Source organism: Syngnathoides biaculeatus, chromosome 12 (assembly GCF_019802595.1).
Source record: "Syngnathoides biaculeatus isolate LvHL_M chromosome 12, ASM1980259v1, whole genome shotgun sequence".
NCBI lineage: Eukaryota > Metazoa > Chordata > Actinopteri > Syngnathiformes > Syngnathidae > Syngnathoides > Syngnathoides biaculeatus.
The window spans coordinates 2,085,002-2,110,795 of NC_084651.1; the positions used below are offsets into that span (position 1 = coordinate 2,085,002).

General features: G+C 48.9%; 3 protein-coding genes across 12 annotated transcripts; 1 reads left to right on the forward strand and 2 right to left on the reverse strand.

Annotated features, from left to right (window-relative positions):
- Window positions 1–496: 496 nt before the first annotated feature.
- Window positions 497–3,059, reverse strand: prmt7 (protein arginine methyltransferase 7). The gene has a single exon (XM_061837370.1). It carries the CDS (start codon window positions 2,756–2,758, stop codon window positions 713–715), a length of 2,046 nt encoding a protein of 681 aa, XP_061693354.1. The 5' UTR covers window positions 2,759–3,059; the 3' UTR covers window positions 497–712.
- Window positions 2,978–25,026, forward strand: pdxkb (pyridoxal (pyridoxine, vitamin B6) kinase b). Of its 10 annotated transcripts, XM_061837372.1 has the most exons (13): window positions 3,258–3,510; window positions 4,028–4,156; window positions 8,243–8,297; window positions 10,934–11,066; window positions 11,138–11,221; window positions 11,300–11,334; window positions 11,412–11,497; window positions 12,363–12,408; window positions 12,489–12,600; window positions 12,663–12,832; window positions 13,130–13,196; window positions 14,806–14,950; window positions 24,895–25,026. In XM_061837372.1, exons 1-12 carry the CDS (start codon window positions 3,428–3,430, stop codon window positions 14,919–14,921), a joined length of 1,116 nt encoding a protein of 371 aa, XP_061693356.1. In that variant the 5' UTR covers window positions 3,258–3,427; the 3' UTR covers window positions 14,922–14,950; window positions 24,895–25,026. The 10 variants fall into 10 exon arrangements, 8 of the variants coding, with proteins under 8 accessions (XP_061693358.1, XP_061693356.1, XP_061693355.1 ...); XM_061837374.1 differs by lacking the exons at window positions 3,258–3,510; window positions 24,895–25,026 and adding an exon at window positions 2,978–3,116 and having other exon boundaries at window positions 10,962–11,066; window positions 14,806–19,569; XM_061837371.1 differs by lacking the exon at window positions 24,895–25,026 and having other exon boundaries at window positions 14,806–19,569.
- LOC133509909 (beta-1,4-galactosyltransferase 3-like) lies at window positions 19,681–25,794 on the reverse strand. Its single transcript, XM_061837386.1, has 6 exons — window positions 25,172–25,794; window positions 24,850–25,091; window positions 24,387–24,577; window positions 24,127–24,249; window positions 23,060–23,164; window positions 19,681–22,994 (listed from the first exon to the last, which is right to left on the reverse strand). Exons 1-6 carry the CDS (start codon window positions 25,380–25,382, stop codon window positions 22,862–22,864), a joined length of 1,005 nt encoding a protein of 334 aa, XP_061693370.1. The 5' UTR covers window positions 25,383–25,794; the 3' UTR covers window positions 19,681–22,861.

Here is a 25,794-nt window from a genome sequence, read left to right on the forward strand (position 1 = left end):
GTGCTATATTTGTCATTCATATGCAGCCGGTTTTCCTTTTTTTTTTTTTTTTTGCACTCCCTCCAATGCTTGCTGTGTCCCCCCCCCCCCTCCACCGCACGTTGCTAAATCCTCTGAGTCACGATTTTGAGTCACCGTCACAGAGTGTTTTTCTACTTTTCTCCCGGCTTGCTTTGAACCTACCATTATCGTCAATAATATAAAAATGTCAGCAAACGACATTTTAGGGCCATTATTCAGAGCGGGTTTATGACGACGTGCAGTCTTTGCATTCATTTCAACGCGGTGGCTTTCGCGGGCAAATCCTTTTGGTACGGTAGAAGCAAATCCTGTATTGTGACGTCGGGCCAGCGCAACGCCGACGAGTTCGTCTTGCCTGACTCGGGTGAAACTGCACAAAATATTGGAAAGGCCGCGATCCCCTCACAACACTTGGCCCAACCCTGTAAATGTGTTGGCGGACTTCCTGCGTAGGGCGCCAAAAAAAAACAGGTAGACGACATGATGGACTTGTCCAATTGTCACTTTATTGGTAGATGATATTTTTAAACCAAAGTTGTCACGGAAATCGTACATTTCCACAACTATATGAAAATGCAAACGAAGCCTAAACGTCCCATCCACATCTTGGGTGAAACGAAAGTCCCGCCCGAGAATCGGAAGGAAGCGCTGGGGCCCGTTTTCGCCAAACGCCAAAGTCGCTCACTCCATCTCAACCAGACTCGATGTTGAAGTCCATCGTGATGTCTCCCGAAGCGGGTTCAAATTTGATCTCGTAAAACACGGCGGCGTCTCCGCCGTCTCCCGCGCTCTCGAACGCGGACGGGAAGAAGTACACTCCCTGTTTCCTGTGTCGACTCCACTCGCAGCGGCCCCGCTCATCCACAGGTCGGATCAAACCCTCGCTGACCGTGACGTCCGGGCTCAGGCGGTACTCCAACCAGGCCGCTACGCCGTGGCAGCGGCCGCTCCTCACCAACGCGAGAGAACCGCGGCTGACGACGGGCCGCCGAGGGACGCGGCGTGTGAAGTCGAAGGTCACGACGGCCGCCGACGGGCTCAGAGCGCGACAGGGATACTCCCACAGCGGGTGGGGCTCGGCCTCGTGAGACTCGCGCAAGTCCATCGACTTCTGGATCATCTCGTCCATCGGCGTGACGTCGAATCCCTCGCACGTGACGCACGGCGCGCGTATCCGCCACAAATCCCGGAACTCTACGACAACCACGTGGAGGGCGGCCGAGCGGGGAAAGATGACGGCGTCGGGTCGGAGAAGGTCCGCCAGGGCGCTGCGGCAGTACCAGAAGTACAGAGAGTGCCAAGGCAGAAGGCTGGTGCAGAAGTAGGGCTCGCCTATCAGCAGCGAGATCTGCTCCCCCCCCAAATCTTGGCAGGTCAGCTGCTCGGGCCTGATGTCCGGCAGCGCCACACGTCCTCCCAGCGAGTTGGCCTCCAGCAGCTCCTCCATCGCCCGTTTGCTCATGCTCAAGCTGTCCAAACTCAAGACCTTCTTGGCCCCCAGCAGGTGAGCAAAGACGGGAAGGAGACTCCCGTCGCTCACTCCGACACAGACGCTGTCTTCCTTCACGACGCCGCGCAGCGCGCTCACGTAGCGCTCCGTGCGCACTTTGTCGTTCAGTTCGCCGAATCGCGCCCGCGTCCAGGCCAGGTGGGCGTGGCACGTGCAAGACGGCCTGGAGAGAATGGCGTCGCGGCCGCGAGACCCGAGGCCGTACCACAGACTGTAGTCGTCGTGGCGCACGGCCAGGGTCAGATTTTCACCTTCGGCCACCTCGCGCTCGACAGGCAGGAAGTAAACGCTCTGCATCCAGTGGTCTCGCCACGGCGCCGTCTCCGGCCGCGGGTACGTCCAGCTGGGGGCCACGGAGCACACGATGCCGCCGGCGGGATCCATGTCCAGGTCCCACCAGGAGAGCACCACTTGAGCCCGACCGCCGGTCCGAGCCACAAACTGCGAGGAGTAGGAGCGGGGGGCGCTGCTGACAGGCTGGCTGAAGTCCACGGTGAACATGGCGAGGACGGGACCCAAAGCGGTGAAGCTGCGGGGCGAAACCTGGCTGAGCTGAATGTCGCACACGGAATGAACGCCGCTGCAGTCGGCCACGGCCGGCGGAGGCAGAACCCGGCTTCCCTCCACCTCTATCGGCCGCAGGCGGGCCCAGCTCCCCAACAGCTCCGACTCCGCCAGCTGGGCGTAGACGGTGGCCCGGTGAGGAACGGCCGCGCATCCCTCCCGGACCAGGCAGCGGTGAGCGTGTTCGTAGCTCGGCAGAGCCCCTTCGCCGATCAGCTCCGTGTCGAACAGTTCTGTGACGAGGACGTTGGCCTTCGTTTCCATGTCTTCGCCCGGGCCCACGGTAACCTCGGTCGAGTGTTTGTTGATGATCTTGATCTTGTCGGCGAAGCCGTTTTTCTCCACGATGCACCTGGCGGCGGCGGCCGTGGGCTGGAAGACTTCCACGGCGTAGCAGAAGTCGGCTCCGGCTGTGACGGCCATCATGGACAGTAAGCCGGTTCCCGCTCCGATGTCCAGGACGATGACTTTCTCGCCCCGAGCGCGCACTCGGGCCACGGCCGCTCTGATGCCCCGGTAGTACTTGTCGTTCCTGTCGTGATCGTACAGCATGTCGGCATAGCGAGACCTGGCGATCTCCTGGTGGTGGTCGTACTCTTCGCTCGCCTCTGCGCTGTCAAAACCTGCAACGGGGAGGCGAGCTCGCCCACAGAACCCCGTCATTCCTGCCACTGTTACCTCCACAATTACTCACTTGGTATACAGCAAAGAGGACCCGCAGTCTAACGCCACAAATCCAGCATGATCACCGCGGGGGCAGCCATTACCTTCCTTCTTCTTTTCCGTCCTGCTTTCACGCGTTCGAATGACCCGGACACAGATCTGCTTATGCAGATAAAACGCGCCCCTTTCTATGTGCGTGTGCAGGGCAACGCTAAACTAGGAGGGTCCGAGTGGCCATCACGTTTCACGAGTGTAACTCGTGTGTAACTGTAAAAGCAGTGGAAAAATACATACGAGCAACGGAGGAAGATTGTCCTGCATACAGCACCATACAATTGCGACAAGGGAGGTTTTACAGGTAAAATAGATTTATGTTTTCTTTTTCTCTCGGATTATCTCATAAAATCTTTATTGACAGCGTACGCGCCGGCGTTAACGAAACAGTTAATCTCATTAAATCACGTGAGAAATGAGCAAATTACGATTTATTTTCTAGGGACATGCCCTTTCTAATATGGCCGCAACGTAGGCACGTCTGTTACCTTGTATGGCGTAGCGCTGTTTTATCTGGTTGTATAATCTATGAAAAACACGCGACCCCGATAGTTTACCAGTTTTGTAGCACCAAAAACAAAAATTGATGATAGCTAATAGTTGCTGTCTTTGAAAATGTCATCTAATATTTTACCACGCGTACTAAAAACGCTTTTCTGTAACGTTTTTGTTCGGTCATTAACTTGGCAGTGTTACAGGTAGGTGTACGAACTAAATCATTTTTTTAGTTCTTTTTACACCCCGTCGACGATGTAACACAAACCAAACATCCCGGTTATTGTCATCTAATAAAATTTTAATCGCCTTTTGTCATTAACCGCGCGTTTACATATTTTGAATTTTAAACTGCAAGCATCGGCCATAGCGGCGTGTACTTGCTTCTTCTACGTTTTACCGGCAGCAATGGAAAACAGCGCCACTTGCGGCATTGGCATATCAACTGCATCCCTTTGAGGGCATTTGAATATTTTATTTTCGGGGGATATTTCCATATTCAGGTGCGTCTCGAATGATCTTTTTTTTTTTTTTTTTTTTACAAATGCTGTAATAAATAAGTTTTAACACGGATAAATGCACAGAGGCGCGCGCGCGTGCACGCATGCTGCCGTCATACGTGCGCGTGGCTCGCGTCTCCTCGTTCGGCATGCAGCTAACGTCAAGCTAGATCTCGGCGGTGGGCTGAAATTGTCTCTCCGCTGCTGTTATGCGCTGAAGGCTGCGTCCGTCCGTCCGTCCGTCGTCGGCCGAGCAACGGGAGCCGCCATGGAGTGCCGCGTCCTGTCCATCCAGAGCCACGTCGTCCGGGGTTACGTGGGCAACAAGAGCGCCTCGTTCCCGTTGCAGGTAGACGCCGACTCCCCTCTCGCCTTCCTCGCATCCATCATGGGGGACACCTTGACTGACATTTGACGCCCGATGCGCCCTTTCTCCCACATTCCCTCTTCTGAATAACACCCACAATTGGCGTCGTGACGAAAAGAACGAAACATGATTCAGCTTGATCGGGTTTATTGATTTTTAAAAAGAAGTTTCCCGTCTTCGTGCCCAGTCGCCAAGTGTCTGGTCCTTGTGTCCCGCAGTTCGTCATCCAGGATGATCTTTCGTTGTCCCCTTGTGCTGACCCCAGATGACCTTTATTTGCTGTTGTCATTGAGGCAAAATGCTGGCGGGCGTTGACATTGAAACTGACGTCGGTGAACAAATCGTCTTCCTACGTGGGACTGCTGATATGTTTGTAGGACGCAAGTGTGTGTTTGCGTCTGGTTTTTCCCGAGTGGATCGGCGTCAAACGGTCCCAAAATGGGCCGACCGGCCGTTCTCCAAATTGTTCGGAGTCGCTCCGCTCTCACGCCCCCGATTCCATTTTTCGAGAACGTCCGTTCGGGTCTCGGGTGAGCCGTAGTCCGTCGCGTTTTTAAACGGGGCGGGAAGCCGGTGTCCGCACAGAATTTATATGAATGAAAAATGTCACGACGCAGCAATAACATACGCAGGTTAGTTAATGACCTTCTGACTTGGAATGGTTCTGTCTGTTGCTGCCAGAGATAGTTGAAGAAAGATTCGAGATTTGGAGTCAGCCAGTCCTCCCTTAAAGGGGAAATCCACTGGTTTGCATTAACAATGTATCCAATCGGTCACGTCATATGTACTCTATTTTGACAATGTGATGTTAAATCCTCTCCCGTTTAATCGTGTTTTGAGAAGATTTTTATAGACGATTACAAATTTTCAGGGGCGCTGCCATTTTCGCCAGTCGTGGGCGGATGTGACGTGTCCCGTGCCGCGACAAAGGCCCGATTACATGGGACACCACTTATGCCCAGCGGCGATTTATCCTCATCTGATGAACAAATGGCAGTATCGGTCAATCGGGAAGACGGAGGAATCCCTCCATAAAGATTTGAACCTGTGGCTGTAAATAAGGTTGAATGTTCGAATGGTTCTTCGGGCGGAATGCCGCAGAGTCTGACGAGCTTGCGCCCCCCGCGAGTGAGCTCCGGGCTCGGGAAGTGAGCTCACGACTCCGACGGTTGGCTTCTTCTTCTCAAAACACAACTAAATGAGAGGATTTAACATCACATTATCAAGACAGCGAATATGACCTATTGGATCCATCCATTATCTACCGCTTTTCGGGGTCAGGTCACGGGGGAAGTAGCTTCAGCAGGGATACCCAGACTTCCCTTTCCCCAGCCACTTCTTCCAGTTCTTCCGGAGGGATCCCGAGGCGCTCCCGAGCCAGCCGAGAGACGTGGTCTCTCCGGCGTGTCCTGGGTCGTGCTCGGGGTCTCTTTCCGGTGGGACATGCCCGGAACACCTCACCGTCTGGGAGGCGTCCGAATCGGATGCCCCAGCCACCTCATCTGGCTCCTCTCAATGCGGAGGAGTAGACACTGATCCCCTCCCGGATGACCGAGCTTCTCGCCCGGACACCCTGCCGAGGAAACTCATTTCGCCCGCTGGTATCCGGGATCTCGTTCTTTCGGTCACGACCCCTCCAAATCCGAGACTACGGTCCTCAGTCGGGAAATGGTGGCCTGCCCTCTCCAGGGCGGGGATGAGATCCTTCCCCAAGTGGAGGAGTTCAAGTATCTTGGGGTCTTGCTCACGAGCGAGGGAAGAATGGACCGGGAGATCGACAGACGGATCGGTGCCGTGTCTGAACGTCTCCAGTGAGTTCACCTCTGAACTGGACCTTGTTAGAGGCAGTGCAGAACTTGGATTCTGGCCTCCCTCTGCTGTGTTTTTAAAATGCTTTTGAAGACTTTGACTTTATTTGTTATGTTTTTCCCACTCTGTCGCTGGTCCTGACTTGGCTCAGGTCAGCTGACCAAGCGCTTGTGGACTTTCCCACGTCCCGGCGGGAGCTCCAGCTCGTTGTCTTGGGAGGACCCCCACCTCACTTTTCTCTTTTTAAAACTCGTCTTAACGCCCTTTTTAGTTTTCCTTTGGCTTTCCACTCGGCTCGAAGCAAAGCTGAAAGACTCCTGCGCAGTCTTGGGAATTTGGGGAACTGTATCTGGACGATACTGAGGAGATTTGCTCGGCGGGCGGGGGCGTGGAAGTGAGCGTCACAGCCCTTTAGGATTTGTGCTGTAACTGGCGGCGGTCGCTTTGCCGGATGATGACGACGACGATTGTGTCCTCCGTCCCGCTGCGGCCAGAAGCGCTTCGTCTCTTTTGGGCTCCGCCGGCGCCTCGGGGCCTTCGGGAAGCTGCGTTCAACTTGTTACGGCTGATTGATTCTCTTGGCGCCCGCCAACGTGCAAATAATGCTCTTTGTGTGGCGATAACGGCGGAACCCATTAGCAGGTCTCAGAACAGAACCTTTTACTACGTGGCCTGTAAAAGCTGCTTTTCGTGGCTTTTGTGTTGTACCTCCATCTGGCCGTTTTGCACTTTTTGGAGTTGCTGCCACCGCCGTTCGTCATCCTTGGCGAGCACTCGCAAGGCACACGCTGACTCCTTTTCCAGGCAGTGTGCGAGCGCGAAGATGAGTAACTCGTAGGGTTAGCCGTGAATTCGCACGTCACGCGTTGACGCGGACGCGTTCATTAAAATGTAAGATAGGATCACCCCCCCTCCCCCGGGAGTCCCGATTGGCGTGGAGGATGGCGGCCAGCCCGTCACTTCCCATCAGGACGGAGGCCCCCCGATTGGCCGCCGGGGAGGGGGGGGGGGGATTCCCCCGGGCGACGTCACTCGAGAACGGAGGCGCGAGGCGCTCGTGTTGTCGCCGTGGCCTCTGCTCACAAAAGATCGCATGGAATTTGATAATGCGATTATGTTTTTGGTATCGGCAAGTATCGCGACGAAGACGCAATAATATAAAAAGTCATTTGTCTGATTTACATGAGTGAGGAAGAGAGCGGCACGTTGCAGTTTAACCTTGCATACAGTTGCCAAAATAAAAAAAATTAAATATACAGCACATAATTTGTCATGCATATTCATGATTATTCTTTACATGCATACTTAAAAAGAGAATACTTGCTAACGTCCACTAAGACGTACTTGACCTGCCGTCCTTTGCGTGGCACGTGGACGGTGGCTGTAAAGTTCAAACACAAAAAAACAAATGCCGAGAAGTGCAAAACACAAAAAAACAAGCCGAAACCGGAAAAATTGGTTACATTACTCCCCCCCCCCCTCCCCCCCCCGGGGGCCGCGACATCCCACCCTGCCGGACAGGAAGAGACGCGAAGGCGTGCTGTGTCCAGACGTGTCGTTTCATGTTTTGTTAATTTGCTCTTCAAAGAGCTCAAACTTCATCTGTGTACCACGTAAGCGTGACATTATGTCCACGATCATAGCATAGGAGTGGCCCACTTTTAAAATACTCGACGCACTCCTGTGGTAGACTTTCAAGATCGACCACATTTATGGCAAAACCGCGCCAAGTGGTCAAGGCGGGATGTCGCGGAATCAATGTCACCTCCTTTTCCGCTTTCGTCTTCGTTTTTGTTTTTTTTTTGTGTGTGTCTTTCCGCTTCTGTTTTTGCACTTTACAGCCACCGTACACATGCGCGCATTTAGTTGTGCATGGAGGTGTGTTGCGTTTGAGTTGTTTTTTTTTTTTTTTTTTTTTAAACTTTCATCATCGAGTCGTCACGATATTTGTCCAACCGGTGCCTCTGAGGACATTTTAGATTCGGCAAGTGGGTGCGATAGATTATTGTGACTCACAATATGTGACACTAATACCTAATCCTTGCTGCATGAATCTATCTATCTGTCAAAGTCCTCTCTGCGCTACTCGACAAGGTCAAGATGATCATTTTTAATATGGTTCCAACGTCTCTGCCACACGTTATTGTGTCATGATGACAGTTTCACCTGTTCAGATTTGAATATTTCTTTAAAAAAACAGAGTAAAAAAAAATCATCTGCGCTTCTTGTGGTTTTATGCGCACGTTTGTCACTTTGCAGGTTTTGGGATTTGAGGTGGACTCCATCAACTCGGTGCAGTTTTCCAATCACACGGGTAACGTCGCCTTCCACGCTTTCCTTGCTGTGTGCGGTACAGTAAAAAAAAAAAAGCAAAATTGCAATGATCACATTCGTACACGCGCCGCCGATAGTCGCGCAACTCGCTCGACAGTTGGCCGACGCCCACGTCACTCACCGGGCTTTTGCGTTTTATAACCATACACGCCGTGAGTCACGCATGTTGCAAATACCAGTCGTTATGAGGCGAAATATTGTAAAATGGACGTGCAGTCGATTAATGGACGGGATCAAGATCAGAAGCCAGATTATTTTGTACATTTGGTGAGTGTCATTTTCGCGTCAGATTTCGGTGTGGAGCCCCACACGTGGCCTGCATCGAGCTTCCCGATTTCCCATTTCAAATATTCAACACCTTTGACATTTACTGTTGTTAAGTGTCATTGCACAGGATCTATTATTTGGAATGATGTATGATAATTCATGATTGAGGAGTCACCGATCGTGTAGTGTTGCACACGCCTGCCTTTGGTTGCGGGCAGCGTGGGTTCGATTCCCGCTCAGTGATGGTGTCGATATCCGCCCTGCGACTGACTGGCGACCAGTTCGAAGCTAGCTGGGATGGGCTCCGGCTTTCCCGCAACGCTTGTGAGGATAAGCGACTTGGATAATGACATGACAATTCATGATTGATTATTTTGCCATCTTAATTAAGAAATGGATAGCAATACATTTTGGCAATGAAAATAGCTTATGGCTTCCAGAAGGTCTTCATTCTGGGCTGTTAACCACTACGGCAACGCGGGGGAAAAAAAATGGATTTTGACAATTAGCAGCGCAGTTAATTGAGGCCAGCTGCGCCGCAAAAACCTTCCGTCGGGGGCCTCTCGAATCCGCACCTTGAGCGTTTGGGCTCGCGCTGCCGAATGCGCTCGGCGGGAGGAGCCAGAAGATGACGACGTCGCTTGCGACAGCGGGCCGCCGCCGCCGACGTCATCGCACGGTCGTGCTCGCGCTCGCGCCCCGTCCGCCTTTCTCCTGCCGTGTTGCCTAGCAACCGCACGCCCCCCAAAACACGTGACCCGCTGGTGAGTCACCTGGTGCTGCGACATCAGCAGCGTGGCAGACAGACGCGCACACACGGAACACGAGGCTATTTTAAGTCACACATTTAACTCGTTTTGTCTCCTTTGTGTGCTCGTGTTGAAGTCATATTAGTGTGTGTCCTTGCTTGTGTGTCATCCATCTGTCCACGTGTGTTCCTCTGTTTGTTTGTGCTTTTGTGTACCTGGCTGTTGTGTGTCTGTGTGAGACTCCCCATCCCCGTTTGTCTGTGTGCGAGTGTATCCATCTGTGGCGTACGTGTCCGTTTGTCCGAGAGCGTGTATACGCGCTAAGTAGTTTTTGTGTGTCCTCCCATGTAAAAATGGAGAGCTCGGGCACCGACGTCACCGAGATCACGTGACTGGCCGTGTTGCCGGTCAAGCAAAGCATCGCTCGACGGCGAGTCCGTTGAGACGAAGCGAAAATACGTCTCGATACCGTTAAACATTTATAAGGTGATAATAAACGAAGGTACTTGGAAAAATGAAAAACTCTGCATAGGGGACCCATATTTAATCCCTGCCATAACATTTTTTTGTTTTGGGAAATGTTGATATACGAGGAAGCTCATCGATTTACTACGACCCCATGAAAGTTAATAAAATATGAAAATTATTTTGGGTACAGATTTGTTGTTGTTCTTCCACGTTATTAAAAAAAAACAAACATCATTTTTTTCAATCCAAATGACCAATATTTCAATAAATGACCCCTGGTTTTACACAAACTCGCATTCATTAACTATGATTGGGGGGAAAAGAAAGATGACGGGTTGATGGCTCGTGAACGCGGAAGCGTGTTGCGGCCACACGTTAATCTTCTGTAAACCTCTCGGTGACAGGTTTTTTGAAAAATATGCCTTGTTTTAAATTAGTCCAAAGAGTATTTTATAAAAAGAAAATCAACCGCTGGGATAGGCTTCAGCCACCGTACACGGAAGCGCATTGCGGCCACGCCTTAACCTACGTAAACCTCTCTGCGACAGGTGGTTTATTTTCTTTTTTAAATACGCATTTGAATCATTTAGAGAACAGTGCATATTTAAAAAAAAAAAATAAAATCAGGGAGAGGTCTACCGAAGTTTAATGAGTGGCCGCAACACGCTTCCGTGTACGTTGGAGAGAACTCCCTGTTGTTGTTTTTTTTTTTTTAAAATACGGATTGTTCTCAAATGAGCCAATTTGGTATTATAAATACTCATAATAATTCCTACCTGAAATGAAGTGATGGCTCCACAGGCATGTGTGTATTTTGGTTGGGCACCTTCCATCACGCTGAATTGCTGAAATGCATCAACCTATTCTGGTCTTTTCAGATGGTCTTCCATAGAATGACTTCTTTGAATATGTGTCTCGTCTTCGTCTGTTGTGACGACCGACTGTAGAACAGGTCTCGGGAAATTTGAAAAATCTGCTGGTCTGGTTCAATGGCTCCCGCGCAGTGCAGAGCAGCTCGGTTTGACCGGCAATATGGCGCCGTGAAAATGGTGACGTCACGTGCACGAGCTCTATTGATGGATAAAATTGAATTTGAAGCAGCAAATCATCATGTTGCACATTTGCGTTCAAGGACAGTGTGCGCGTGCGTCCTCCTTCAGGCTATTCCCACTGGAAGGGCCAAGTTTTGACGGCCGACGAGCTGCACGTTCTCTACGAAGGCATCAAGCTCAACAACGTGCACCAGTACGATTACGTCCTCACAGGTGGGCGCACGCGGCGGGCGGGGTCGCCTCTGACGTGTCGGTTCCGCGTTTTTAACGCGCGTTGTGTTCAGGGTACACCAGGGACACGTCCTTCCTGGAGATGGTGGTGGACATCGTTCAGGAGCTAAAGAGAGCCAATCCGAACTTGGTCTACGGTGAGCGTTCGCTTCTTTCTTCTTGGCCGTGCCGTGTCGGTCTGAACCGGATCCACGTTTGTGTTTTTGTGGTTTCAGTGTGCGACCCGGTGCTCGGTGACCACGGATCCATGGTGGGTGGTGAGTGCCTGCTTTGTGTGTTTGTGTGTGTGTTTTGCGTTCAACGCTATGCCTGTAATTGTGTTTCCAGTACGTCCCTCAGAATCTGTATCCGGTGTACAAGAACAAGGTGGTTCCTGTTGCCGACATCATCACCCCCAACCAGTTTGAGGCCGAGTAAGTGACGCCCGGCGAGGAGCTGCATGCAGGCCGTCGTCGTCGTCGTCGTTGTGGTCGTTTATTTTTCCGAAGGGCGCTGCACGTTGGATCAGCTGGTATACCGTCGGCCTCACAGTTCTGAGGTCCCGGGTTCAATCCCGGACCCGCCTGTGCCGAGTTTGCATATTCTCCCCGTGTCTGTGTGGGTTTTCTCCGGGTGGGCGCTCCGGTTTCCTCCCACATCCCAAAAACATGCAACATTAATTGGACACTCTCAATTGCCTCTAGGTGTGATTGTGAGTGCGGCTGTTTGTCTCCACGTGCCCTGCGATTGGCTGGCGACCAGTTCAGGGTGTACCCCGCCTCCTGCACGTTGACGGCTGCGATGGGCTCCGGCACTCCCGCGACCCATGTGAGGATAAGTGGCTAAGAACATCTCATCTCATTCATTGGACACTCTAAATTGCCCCTAGGTGTGATTGTGAGTGCGGCTGTTTTGTCTCCACGTGCCCTGCGATTGGCTGGCGACCAGTTCAGGGTGTAACCCCGCCTGCTGCCCGTTGACTGCTGGGATTGGCTCCGGCACTCCACGCGACCCTTGTGAGGATAAGCGGCTAAAGAAAATGGATGGGTGGACGGTTCTGAAGATGCTTTCAATAAGGTCCAAGTGAAACGTGATGAATCGGCGACGGCCGCATATGATAAAAAAAAAAAAATATTCTCATGGTGCATGAGGCTTCATATGATTTGACATAAAAGTGTAGCGCTCGTAATTTACATTCATATCACATATTGTTGGCTAAGAAGTTTCCTTTTTTGAGTTGATCCACCGAACTGAATTCATTTCTACCCATTTTTTGCCTGGTCCTTCCGCTCGTTTCAGATTGTTGACAGGCAAGAACATCAGCACACAGAAAGATGCCGTAGAGGTGAGCAAGTTCTGATTGGTCACGTGACCGTCCCATTGCCGAACGAAGCGATTTGAACGACGTTCGCGTTCGGTGCGCAGGTCATGGACCTGCTCCACGCCATGGGCCCGGACACGGTGGTCATCACCTCCTCTGATTTGCCCCCCAGACTGGGCGATCGCTTCCTGGTGTCGCTGGGAAGCCAGCGTCACGGTGGGTGCCGTGCTTTTTTTTTTTTTTTTTTTTTTTTTAAATTTCAAATCACTGCGTTCAAGGAAACGACGCTAAAATCTTCTTCCGCGTTCAAGTTCGTCCCGACGGCAGCAGGACGACGCAGAGGGTCAGAATAGAAGTTCCCAAAGTGGACGCCGTCTTCGTCGGAACCGGCGACTTGTTTGCCGCTATGCTTCTGGCGTGGACGCACCACTACCCAAATGACCTCAAGGTGGAGCAGCACAGCCGACAGATGACAAAAGTATTGGGACGCAGGCGAGGGGAGAAGCGGCAGTAAAACAGGCCGCATTCCATATCTGGGGGGGGGGGCAATGAAAAAGGTGCGATCTGACCAATCCATCTTCTCAGAAAAATGGAAGATCTTAAGTGTGCGATCTCCGCAAATCCTCACTTTTCACGGCCTCAAGGTGTCCCAATACTTTTTTGTGTAGCGTTTTTTTTTTTTTTTAAACAAAATCCTCGCCCTGACTTTAATATGTTTGTCCTCCTTGATCCACTCGTCGATCAGACGGCTTGTGAGAAAACGTTTTCGGTGATGCATCACGTCATCCAGAGGACCATATCGTACGCTCACGGTAAGCAAAAAAAAAAAACCTTTTCGCTGGTAGGTGGCGCCCACGAGCAGCCCCTGAGGGTGTTTTGAACGGATCCTTGAATTTGATGCGTAAAATACTGGTGGGTTGCCAGCTTTGAGCACACAGCACAAATAAGTCGTCTTTTAAAAGGTAAACAAATAAAACACTATCATGAAAATGTCGATTAAAACGTGTCCTCGATTTCAAAGTGACCTGACTTAATAATTTGAGTGACCAAAACTTCAAATTCTTTATTGTCGCTCCAGTTGACGTTTACTGCTTTAAAAAAAAAAGTTAGACCTCGTGTATGTGGAACCAAACGTCATCACTTTGTCTGACGTTCTGCAACCTTAATGCTAACTCACAATGCAAAACACCATAGAAGGGCTAATTAATGTTGTATCAATATTGTGGTAGTTAAAACATTTTAAGCAAAAGATTTGAACAGGAAAAAGTGCAGCAACACATGGAGCGAGACAATAAAACAAATGTTCTAAACATCTGGCTAACTAACACCAATATTACTGCAACTTATTCAGTCTAGAACATACGCTCATTTCTTTTTTTGGGGGGTACATTAAGTGGTATTATGCGGCACGGTGGAGCAACCGAATAGAGCGTTGGCCTCACAGTTCTGAGGTCCTGGGTTGAAATCTCAGCCTCACCTCTGTGAGTTTACATGTTATTCACGTGCCTGCGTGGGTTTTCTCCGGGCACTCCGCTTTCCTCCCACATCCCCACAACATGCAACATCCATTGGACACTCTAAATTGCCCCTTGGTGTGATTGTGATTGCAATTGTTGTCTGTCTCAATGTGCCCTGCGATTGACTGGCACCCAGTTCAGGGTGTACCCTGCCTCCTGCCCGTTGATAGCCGGGATAGGCTCGAGCACTCCTGCGACCCTTGTGAGGATAGGGGGCTCATAAAATGGATGGATATGTAGCATTACAGTGGGCAAGGCATACACACCACGAGCAGCAGCAGCAAAATGTCAACGTGCGTTCAAGTATGAAACGCTCGATCCATCCTTTTTCTTAGCCACTTATCCTCACAAGGGTCGAGGAGAGTGCCGGAGCCTATCCCAGCTGTCCCACCTCGGGGCAATTTAGAGTGTCCAATCAATGTTGCATGTTTTGGGGCATGTGGGAGGAAACCGGAGTGGCCGGAGAAAAGCCACGCAGGCACGGGGGGGAGAACAAGCAAATTCCATACAGGCGGGGCCGGGATCGAACCCGGGACCTCGGAACTGTGAGGTCGACACTTTCCATCTAAGAGTATGAAACCATGATGCAGTCATTGTTGATTTTTGTATATTCCGTTAAATTATTGTTGTTCTTATTACTGTCTTGTGGGGCTGGAACAGATTCATTGGATTTGTTGGTTTTGAAGGGGGACGAGCGCGCTCACGCGACACATTTGAATTTCACTTTCAAACGTGAACGGACGAGATTTGTCAAAAAGTCGAGCTGAGTCGTTCCCTGGTTTTAGCCAAGCAAGTCCGAAAATCGCCCGACTCGAGTCAAGTGACGTGAGCGAGTCCGCCACCTCTGCTACGAGAGTTCTGATTGGTTTCTCTCCGTGTCGCTCTCTCTCCTCTCGCTCATCAGAACTAGCAGGTCCCGGTCGGCGGCCCAGCCCGCCCCAGCTTGAACTGCGGATGGTCCAGAGCAAAGCGGACATCGAAGACCCCGCCATCGTGACCGAGGCCACCGTCATATCGTAACGACCGCCGGCCTCCCGGCGCCGTCAAAGGTCATTTTGTAACTCATCAACCCGTACGGTCCTCTGACCCTTTTTAGCGCTCCCGACGAGCCGTTAGCCGCAAATGGACAAGAAATGTAAACAGCTTTAAGGGGGAGGGAAAAAACCCCACCCAAAAAACAGGATGGTGTGGAATTGTGCATCTGTGGCTCCACACGCTTCCACTCGTCTTTTAGCAGTGACGTCATTGTGACCGACTCCCCCTAGAAAATACTACAAAGGAAAAAAAAAAAAAAAAACGCACAATGTATAGTTGATGTATAGATGTTGTACTATAACCGCGTATTGGAGCTTCTGTATCATAGCTCAACTGTTCCTTGGCCCATCGTGTGCTACTCAACGTCACACTCGTGTCTGATGCAACTTATCAAATATTCCAGTACGGTGTGCCCTTGCCCGTCCGCGGCCCCGCATATGCGCAGATTATTTTCAATGTGCCATATTTTCACCATCACAGAGGTGTTAAATTCTTTTCTAAACAGGTGAGGCACCGCATTGGACGATTAGTTGTTGTGTGACTTGTCCGGTAAAGTACAGTCCGACCTCTACTTATGGGCGTCTCTAATAACGAAAAAAAAAAAAAAAACGCAAAAATATTGTCTCTAGTTACAAAATAAAATTCAAGATACAAAAGGCAAAAATAGGCGCTGGATTCGCAGCCCCCCAAAATTTCACCGAATGTCAGCATCCTGTATCTGGTGAGAGCTACGCCGAGGAGGTCTTTAGTGCCGCAAAGCATGCTGGGAGGATATAAACAGCGGTTAAACTGCATGTTTTGTGTCAATTATTTCCAGAGTCATTCTTTTCATTATTTGCTAGTTTGGTATGGAAGTAAATTAGTGCCACCGGGATTTGAATTTGAAATGTAAAGTGACCACATTTTCAATAGTTGTATTTCAGTGTAACTTTTCAACATTAACAATTCAAGCGGCTACAATTCGCTGTCTGAAATTCACCGTCTGTGCCACCGGGCGGGGTTACTTTAGGTCAGAACCGAACAGCCAGCCAATCGCAGTTACGCTTTCTTAGTCACATGACGTCCCATGCTAAGAAAGCGTAACGAATTAGCCGCATCGCCGCATAAACCGCAGGGCTGAAAGCGTGTGAGAAAAGTCGCGGTTTGTGGGCCAGAAATGACGGTATTGTACTCCTCTCTGCCTCGTGAGCGCCATCATATGGCAGCTAACGTAGACACTGAAACGTGCTAGCGTACATGCTAACAGTGTAACTCTTCATTGGACAAGTCACACACTAATTGTGCCCATAGGGTGGGCTGTCTGTTTTGGAGAAAATTGGACTTTTAAGTGCAGCTTTTGGTTGCAAAAATATGACACATATCGTACACGGGCATATTAATACTGCCTCCCTTAATTATGTATTTTCATTATTCGCGGGGGTTACGTTCCTTACACTCCCCCAAATAACGGGGGAACACTGTACTTGTGAACTTGAGGACTTTTGGGGAAACTGCACTTCCCTCCATGTGAAGCAGGGACGCACATACCGATTTTTACATTTTTATTCTGGCCCGGCCGATTCATCTTTTAATTGGCCGGCTTTCTTTAGCTTGTCTCAAATCAGTACAATTTGACAGATTTTTTTTTTTTTTTTTTAATTATTTTTAAAATTTTAAAAGATAAGAAAATAAAAAAAAAGATAATGTAGCATGGTGGAATTAGCTGTAAAAGCGTTGGCCTCACAATTCTGAGTACCCGGGTTCGATCCCGGACTCTCCTGTGTGGAGTTTGCATGTTCTCCCCGTGCCTGTGTGGGTTTTCTCCGGGTGGCCCCTCCGGTTTCCTCCCACATCCCAAAAACATGCAACATTAATTGGACACTCTAAATTGCCCCTAGGTGTGATTTGTGAGTGTGAATGGTCGTTTGACTCGATGTGCCCCTGCGATTGGCTGGCGACCCGTTCAGGGTGGACCCCGCCTCCTGCCCGTTGACAGCTAGGATCGGCACGAGCAGTCCCCACGAAACTGGTGAGGATAAGCGGCTAAGAAAATGGACGGATGGATGAAACGAGCAAAAAAACAAAATCTGCAAAAATGGGTCAGCTATACAAATGTTCTGCCTGTAGTCTTTTATGTGATTATATTTTATCTTTATTATAAATTATTACATTATTTGTATATATTTTTAATTTAATTAATTGTCTGGTTGATCAGTTGTTTGAATTTGATTCCGTGTAATCCAAAATGCAAATTATTTGGGCTCTAACTCCAGCGACAATCGTGAGTCCCGTCACCCAATCCAGATGCGAGTCGTATATCCAAAACCGAGCCGGAAGAGGCAACAATCAGGGGTGTTAAATATTTACAATTTTGTTTTGACGTTTGTTGACTCGATCGGGAAGGGGGGGGGGGTGTCCCTCTTACTGCACGCACCCCACGGGACAAAATAATCATTAAAATGATCGGTATGTGCGTACTCTGCTTAAAACTAAAATGCATATCAGATGTTTTTACAGTTTCACCAGATAAAATCTTTATTATTTCTTACTTGCTTGGAAAAACGTGAAAGTCATGGCTCAAAGTCCAAAACCTGAAGATCTTACATATTTTGTGCATCAAACATCCTAAAAAAAAAAAGACGTGACGTGATCATTCCATCTTGCAATAATAATCTTATATCTGGAGTTGTACTAGTTATGTAAATGTCCTGATGTCACAATTTGAAAAACCGACGCCATCTCGCCAGTTGGCGTGAAACATTCCAGTTATGTCTTCCCCCAAAACGGAGGGCGACTTTGTCATGAAGCAGTTTTCTATTGTTGTTGTTGTTGTTGTCGTTGTTCTCTGCCGTCTGTCCTGTAAAAACCGTATTTCCTCAAACCGAGGCCGTGCGCCATCTTTTCACGCAGACTGGATGAGACTTAAAACTCTTTTGGCTGATGTTGGTCACCAAAACAGCAGCACACTCAAACATTTTTTAAAAAATTAATTAGAGCGTGGCATCTTTGCGCACGTAGAAAACAAAGATTTGCCTGCATTTTGACAGACTTCCTTGACACCAATTCCCATTTCAGTTGTCCGTTTGCACCGTCTTGTGGCAACTTGTTTTGGGGGGGGGGGGGGGAATTGTCGTTTCTTAATTATTAATTAATCAGTTCCAGACAGACACTCAAATAAATATTTCCCATTGGGAAACGATATTAATCCAATGAATCTCATCCAGAGTCTGGAATTTCGGCATGCAAAAACATTCCCAGAGAATAACTCCCATTTCGACACACGGAACACTGAAATAAATGTTTTAATGAAGCGCATAGATTAATTTATCCAAAATTCCGAGGAGGAAAAGACAAAAATCGGTTATATGCGGCAGCACACCTGCTGATTTCAATCGCTGCTGTAGTACCGTAATTCCCGGCCTACAGAGCGCACCTGGTTACAAGCCTCACTGAGTACATTGGTAAAGGAAATACCATTTGGTACATAGACACGCCGCACCTGTGTAAAATCCGCAATTGCCCACATTGAAACACGAGATATTTATACAAAGAAAGACGGTACCAGAAGGAGTTTAACACTACCGCAAGTGCTAACGCGAGAGCCGCGCTAATGTTAGTGCTAACGTTAGCGCCGCGCTAGACCTAGTGCTAACACTAACAGGGCCGGTTAAAATAAAACTTTCTGGTAAATATTACTGAGACACGCCAGTAACACAGCAGCAACACGCTAGCACAGCGCTAACAGGGCCGGTGAGACGGTCTGAGCGCTCCCGGTGCTGAAAAGTCTCCTTGTGATGAATGCGCAGGCGCGTGTATTAATACGCATGCACGTATGTTTTTGTCTGAAACATCCCCATCCATGCTTCAACATGTGCAATTCGGCAACTTGTCGCCGATTGTTCACGGTCGCTATGGACGTCTCAGAAAGACGAACACAGCGAAGGTACATTTACGTGTTTATCTTTTTATCAACTTTTGTTTTAAGGTTAGGTTATAACGTATGTTAGCTCCCTCTACGTAGAAGAAGGGGAACTATGAGACCGGGGGGATTTCGCAGTAAGCGTCTGCTACGTACCCAGAGTTCCCCCTGTTAGTAACGCAGGCGCATTCATCACAAGGTGACTTTTCAGCGTGGGGGAGCGCTCAGAAAAAATGCACAAACGAGCCGCATCACCGCATAAACCGCAGGGTTGAAAGCGTGTGAAAAAAGTCGCGGCTTGTAGGCCGGAAATTACGGGAGGTGCCGCCACCCCTCGGCAGTTGAGTAAATATCCGGCAGCCTCTATCTGAGCAAATACGGTGTTTGGGGAGGTGCTGACAATTATGCGGACCGCACTTAGCAACGGGTCAGTAGACAAGTAAAATGTATTTTGGTGTTTTGTTTTTCTAACCGTGTGCTGACTTTGTACTGGTAATCGTGCGGTGACTCGTCAAGCTGCTTTTAGCTCACTTTCGCGCATATTTATCTCCGCTCGTGCGCTCGTCCGTCTTTTTGACTACAGTGTCTTAGCTTCCTGCTCGCCGAGCAGGCGGCCACGTCGATCGGTCCAAATGTCGACCCCCCCCCTCCCCCCGTTTCTTTTTGAGGCTGCGTGTGTTTGTGTGTATTTCTATCCACGAATGGTCACAGGGTTGTTGTGAGCGTGGGTGATGACGCCCGATGACAAAAAAAAAATATATATATATATATATATATATATATATATATATATTTTTTTTTTTTTTTTTTTTTTACTGCAAACGTGGCCAACTGAGAAGAAATCCGAGCACTTTGGCGAACGGCAAGAAACCTCGATCGCGACCCGGTCGGAGGGGAGGTCGGCGATAACGCGAGTTGGCTCGTCCATCTCGTACGAGATGTCGAACGATTGGAGCTGGGAAAATACTCAATTATATTTTAGCACTTATTTTCACATGATCTTGAATAAATGTCATTACTATTTTTTGTTTCTAAGTAAAGGGGGAGGGGGTGAGAATAGGAAGTGAGATTTTTATGGAAAAGATTTTATTGTCCTGTGGTATGTTGAACGCAGCTTTGGCGTTCCGAAAGATGACTAAACCGCTTCTAAGCTAACTCGCTGAAGTGTATCGTTAGCCTAAGCCAAGATTTTTACACCAAGTACCACCTAAAGAAATATTTTGCTTTGTAAATCATTTCATAAGTCACAACTGCAGTAAAGTGTTCAGCAAAAATGAGAGCTTGTGTTCCTAAAAAGCCGCTGCAACAATATGCACAGTGAGAATATGAAACACAATAAGTTCAATCAATATTGTTCTTAAAAAACATATAGTACGTAGAAGTTAAGTACAATTGAACTGCACTATTTTTGAAAGTAAATAGCCACAAGCTTCGTTCTCATGGCCCTTTCCGATGGCGAGTTTAAGCTCCGCCCCCTTAGCCATGTCCCACAGGCTTCCAAAATGCCAATTGAACGGAACATCTTTGAAGTTGATTCTCTATCGCGTATTCTAGATAATATTGGGGTATATCTTTTGCCAAATGCGTCGGACTTGTCCAAGAGAGTTCTCCAAAGAGCTTTCAACTATTTCACGCAAGGATATGTACACGGAATTAAAATCATCATCATAGACATTTGGTCAACTGTGTTTTAGGCTTTGGAAAATGAATCAAGCGGGACCCTTGTAAGCTAGCAGGATATCTTTCATAAGTATTTTCTTCGTAACAAACTTTTCCAAGCGCACACTACTGGCAACCAGCATTGCTTGTGGAACAACATGGCGGCAGGGGCGTGTCAAGACAACGCGGCCATCTGATTGGCTATTGTTGTACGAGTGATTGACAGGTCGGAAAGGTCCATTATGGTTGGATCTAGTTCAGGTTTTAAATTTGTATTGGATTCAGCAACGCTTTTGCATACCACTAGAGGGAGCCCTCATACCGCTAGATAACTCGCACCACACGTTGAGGAAAAACTGCCTAAATCATTTTGTAATATTTTTTGAAGTGTTGGGGGGAGGAGTCAACCAACAAAAACACATTCATTAATTAGCATGACCGTGATGCTTTTGATTTTCTACATGGATAGAATGGGGGGAGGTTGTTGTATGCTAAAAATGTAAAAAGAAAGTAAAGTTAAAAAAATAAAAAAATGGCTTGAGCAATGATGCTATTCGGCGACCCGTATCCAAACTTTGAGTGGGGGTGTGTTGAAGAGGACAATCGTTGTGGGTTGCCTCGCGTCACCTCGCCCCCTCGCTTCTAGCGCTCACGTGGAGTGCAAACGGGGGCGTTGGTATCGACAAAAGATCAACATAACGCCTCATCTTGAAATTGCGTGGAAACACAAAAATAGCGCAGGAGGGAGCACTTTTTCAAGCAGATGTCATTTTATTGCAGTGTGTAAATTGGTGGTAAACATTTAGAACCGGAAGATGAAGAACAAAAATTTGTGAATCGTTCCAGAAATCCATTGAGCAAGTGGTCAGTGTTTTTCTTTGAAGCGACATTTTAAACGTTTTGACATGGGCAGCATCATCTCTGTTCTCTGCCAACTAAAAACAAGACGACAAATGTATTCATCATTGTTTGGTAACTGTTTTTAGTGCTGTTTTTGCAGTCTTTTCTACCACGTTACAATAACAAGATTGTAGTGTACAAATTTCACATTTTGTAAGGTATAAATATACATATGACGTATGTTCTATTGCAATAAAGACAAGACGACGAATTATTAAAATGTTTTATGTGGTCGGTTATCTTCGTACGCGGGTAGAACCGTGAAGGACGTTCGCTGCCTTTTGGAGAAAACAAATTTTTCATGACTTTCCTCTTAATGTTGTACAGAAGAAAAAAAATTACTGTCACAATTTTCAGCTTTGAAATAATAATAATAATAAAAAACAAAATACTGTAAAAACAATCGTCAACTTGCACTTGTTGAAATTTGGGAGAATGACCATAATATTATGGTACTTGTGTGGTTATATTTCTTTTTTTTTTTTTTTTTGACCTCCAGGTCAGTTTCCTGGTATTCGGGTCATTTGTGACGAGTTTGTCATGTGCGCTTGTTGGAATCGATCCCAACTAACTTTGGGTCACAGGCGGACGACGCCATGAACTAGATGGGGGAAAAAAAAAAAAGTGATGTAAATGTTAATTGTTTCTTCTAATATGCTTATTGTATAATTTGGAGTAAATCCATGATCCAAATCGTAGCAGAGGCGCCATCTTTCATTTTTGACACTGGCCTCGAAGACCAAAAATGAAAAATGGGTGGAGGTCTTTTTTTTTTTTTTTTTTTTTCCCCCTCCTGGTGCTCTGAAATATTTCTAAACGTTGCTTCCTTCCGACTATTCGTGGCGTTTAAACGCAGACCAAGCCTTACCGTGGAATGCTTTTTTCGTCTGTTCTGGCTCTCTGCTGGCATCTTTTGTTTCAAATTTTTTTTGACACTATCGGTATTGAACTCAAGGCCTCATTTTATGTCCTGCGCAAACGTAAATCATGTGCGTCAGTGTCCGCAATTGTTACTCAAATCTGTACCAAAATTATAATAATCATATTCAATGAGGAGGCGGCAGGGTAGCACAGCTGACCTCACAGTTCTGAGGACCCGGGTTCAATCCCGGACCCACCGGTGTGGAGTTTGCATGTTCTCCCCGTGCCTGCGTGGGTTTTCTCCGGGCACTCCGGTTTCCTCCCACATCCCAAAAACTTGCAACATTAATTAGACGCCCTAAATTGCCCCGTCGGTGTGCTTGAGAGTGCGACTGTTGTCTGTCTCCACGTGCCCTGCGATTGACTGGCAGCCCGTTCACGGTGTACCCCGCCTCCTGCCCGATGACACCTGGGATTGGCTCCGCCACCTCCGCGACCCTTGTGTGGATAAGCGGCGGATGGATGGATAATTTATCAATATTGCATTGTGCAAATGATGCTGTTCACTTTCGCCCTCAAGTGGCAACATTTCACCATTTGGGCAGAATTACGGCTTCTCTCCGATGTCGACCGTGAGGTTAGTGTAGAGAGGTCGGAGGTCTTTGGAGACTAGTTCGTAGGTCAGGGAGTTGAGTCCATCTGAGCGCCACTTGCTTCCGGTCATTTGCAGGAGGTCAAACCTGGACCGTTCACATAGTTTGACGTCACAGGTCCATTACGAATGGGACTCTGATGACTTCCTTACCTCTGCGGGTTTGGGTCATTCCCTCGGTCTCTTCCGTGCTTGATCATTTTGTAGCGAGCGAAGGCCACAGGGGGGCGCACAATCTTCATGCCAGACAGAACCACTCTGGTAGTGCAGCAGCCAATCAAGAGAGAGAGCAGAAATGGGTCATCAAGATGCAAGACCGGCTACTCTGATCGCTAACGTCGGCGGCGCAATCGCGAAGCGCGCTCTTCTCTTTTTCTGACAAAGGGCGACATCCTGTCCCTGGTCCAGGCAGAAGGCCGCCCACCACCAAAGAGCGTTGCCCCTCTTCCCGCTCTCTGCGGCGCACGCATCTGCTGACCGAAGCCAATTCAGGCACAAATTTGACGTCGGACAAACTTCACGGCAAGCCACCAAACCAAAATGTCCGTCATGATGCCTCTCTGGCGTAAATGGAGGAACTGATCGACTACGTGTTGTAAATCCACCGTTTCCTGAGTAATTCCAGTATGTCAAACAAGATCACGTTACAAAACTGTTCGAGTGAAGAGAAGAGACAAGGCAGCAGTGGTGTTAAAGCTTCTTCCAAAATTCAAACGTGTGTTAGGCTATTCGCGATGCTTTCGGAATTGTTGAATGTTCCACATTTGGACTATGATGGATTTCGTCCCCAGTTCCCCTCATATTAATTGTTCTTAGTCATGCAGCACTTTCGTCCTTCAGTCTCAGTGCTTGTCCTACAAAGCGGGGTAACAAGTTAGGCAGGAAACGAGAAGACATTGTCGACAACTCTCGTTTGTGCGGTTGCGATCTGTGCCGACTCGTCCGATTTTACAAACTTCAAACGCCCGTTCTAGGTTAACATGATGCACGTCATTGTTTTTCTGCCGCTCGCTTGCCACGTTCGGTGTCTCATAATGACGAAGCCCCGCGCCCTGCCCGACGAGCTCGCCCTTGCGAGCGTCCTCGTTCCTCGCTGAGCCCGGACGCTTGCGGCAAAGTAGTGAGGGTGACGAGAGGGGTTGTGCAAAGGCCAAAGGTGAGAGAGGCGAGCAAAGCCGAAGGTACCGTGAGGAGCCGAGCGTGGTGTGCCGTCCTTTTACCTCTTCCCCAAATCGTCGTCCTCTCCGCCCCAGCCCCAAAACTGGTTGGAGAAGCCGTTGGTCTTCCTGAACTGGTCTGGAGTCAGTGCGACAACACCGCCAAAAATCTGAGCGTACGGCAGCCTACAGGAACGAGACGCAGCCACCGTGAGATCTGAGGGATGAGCACCTCCAAGCTGCAAACGTCACTTATTCTTCTCACTTCCCGCTCAAAAGATGGGGAAAATACGCCTACTACTATTAACAGCGGCCACGTCTACCTGTAACCAAACTTGTCGACGGCCACAGCCATGTGTGTGGGATGGTCCTGTCGGCAGGTGTAGGCGTTGCGGTCGTCCTCGGGCAGCAGGTCGATGTCGTGGAGGACGAGGCAGCTCCAGTCTTCGTCTCGGAGAGCTTCCTGCACACCAACGTTCAGCAGTTTCCCTCGGTTGAAGGTCGCGTTCCCCCACTAAAGGAAAAGAAGAAATTGCATATTTTCCATCGGCAAGACATTTTGCTTGGTGCCGTTGACGCTTTCTTCTCTCCCTGAACGCCATTTTGCATTTGAAAGTACTTTCCTGTCGGACTGCGAGACAGGCTGCCATGCGAAAACCCGGCACACTGCAGACGTAATCTCTGATATCGTACTTCAACCGTCAGCGGTTGTGTAAAGCTGACATGAAGGTGGCCCTGCGCCTGCTGATTTGAAAACGATTTGAATTCAACACAACTTCTGCTCACCTGCTGAACGATGTAGATTCTGTAGCGGATCTGTTGCCTCTGCAGGAACGGATGCAGGGAGTCCAGGAGAGTACGCAGATGCATCGGGCGGTCACGGTACGGGATGACGACGGCGGTGCGGCAATGAGGTTGGCAGTCCGCTGGGCTGTAGAGTCCCCCCGGCAACAGCGCCGATGCACTCCTGTTTCTGATCTCTTCCAACGTCGGCGGAAGCAAGGATAGCTGGATAGGCCGAGGCCCAACTGGAAAAAGAAGCTTTTTTTTTTTCAGATGGGTCTGACAGTGGCGGGTCAAAGGGCCTTTCCTGGATTTGCTTCCTCACCGAGCAATGGGGACACAACAGGGCAGCTGGACGGTACAGGAGGAGGAGGAGGTCTCGCAGGGCCCGGAAGACAGAGGCCATAGAGGGCCAAGTAGAACGCCGAGGCTGCGCTGCCCGCCAGTACCAAAGCCACAGAGCCCCTGTTGCAGGCCATCAGAAATCGGGAAGGAGAACGGCGCAGCGTGCGGACCTGCAGACACGCGGGGGGCATATTTTATTGTTGCATCAAAAACTCGTGACCTCACCGCTGACTTGAAAAAGTACCGGAAAACCAACACGTAGCTTTGTCTGTTTTATTCCAGGAAAATAAATGTAACGGCGTCATGATGGTGGTTTTGATGATTATTAGAAAATCACTGGCTGCTCTCTGCCCTCCCTCGAGGACATTGGCAACTCCCGCTATCACAGCAGAACCACTAATGTTGTGAAGGACTTTTCACATCCTGGTCATCACCTGTTTAACCTGCTGCCCTGTGGCAGGCGGTACAGGTCCCACAAAACACGGACGACCAGATTCAAGGACAGCTTTTTCCCCAGAGCCATCAACTCCTTGAACTCAAAACCAGTGACCATAACAGTACTGTAATGGAATATTATGCAAAGGCACTTTTGTGCGTTTCTGT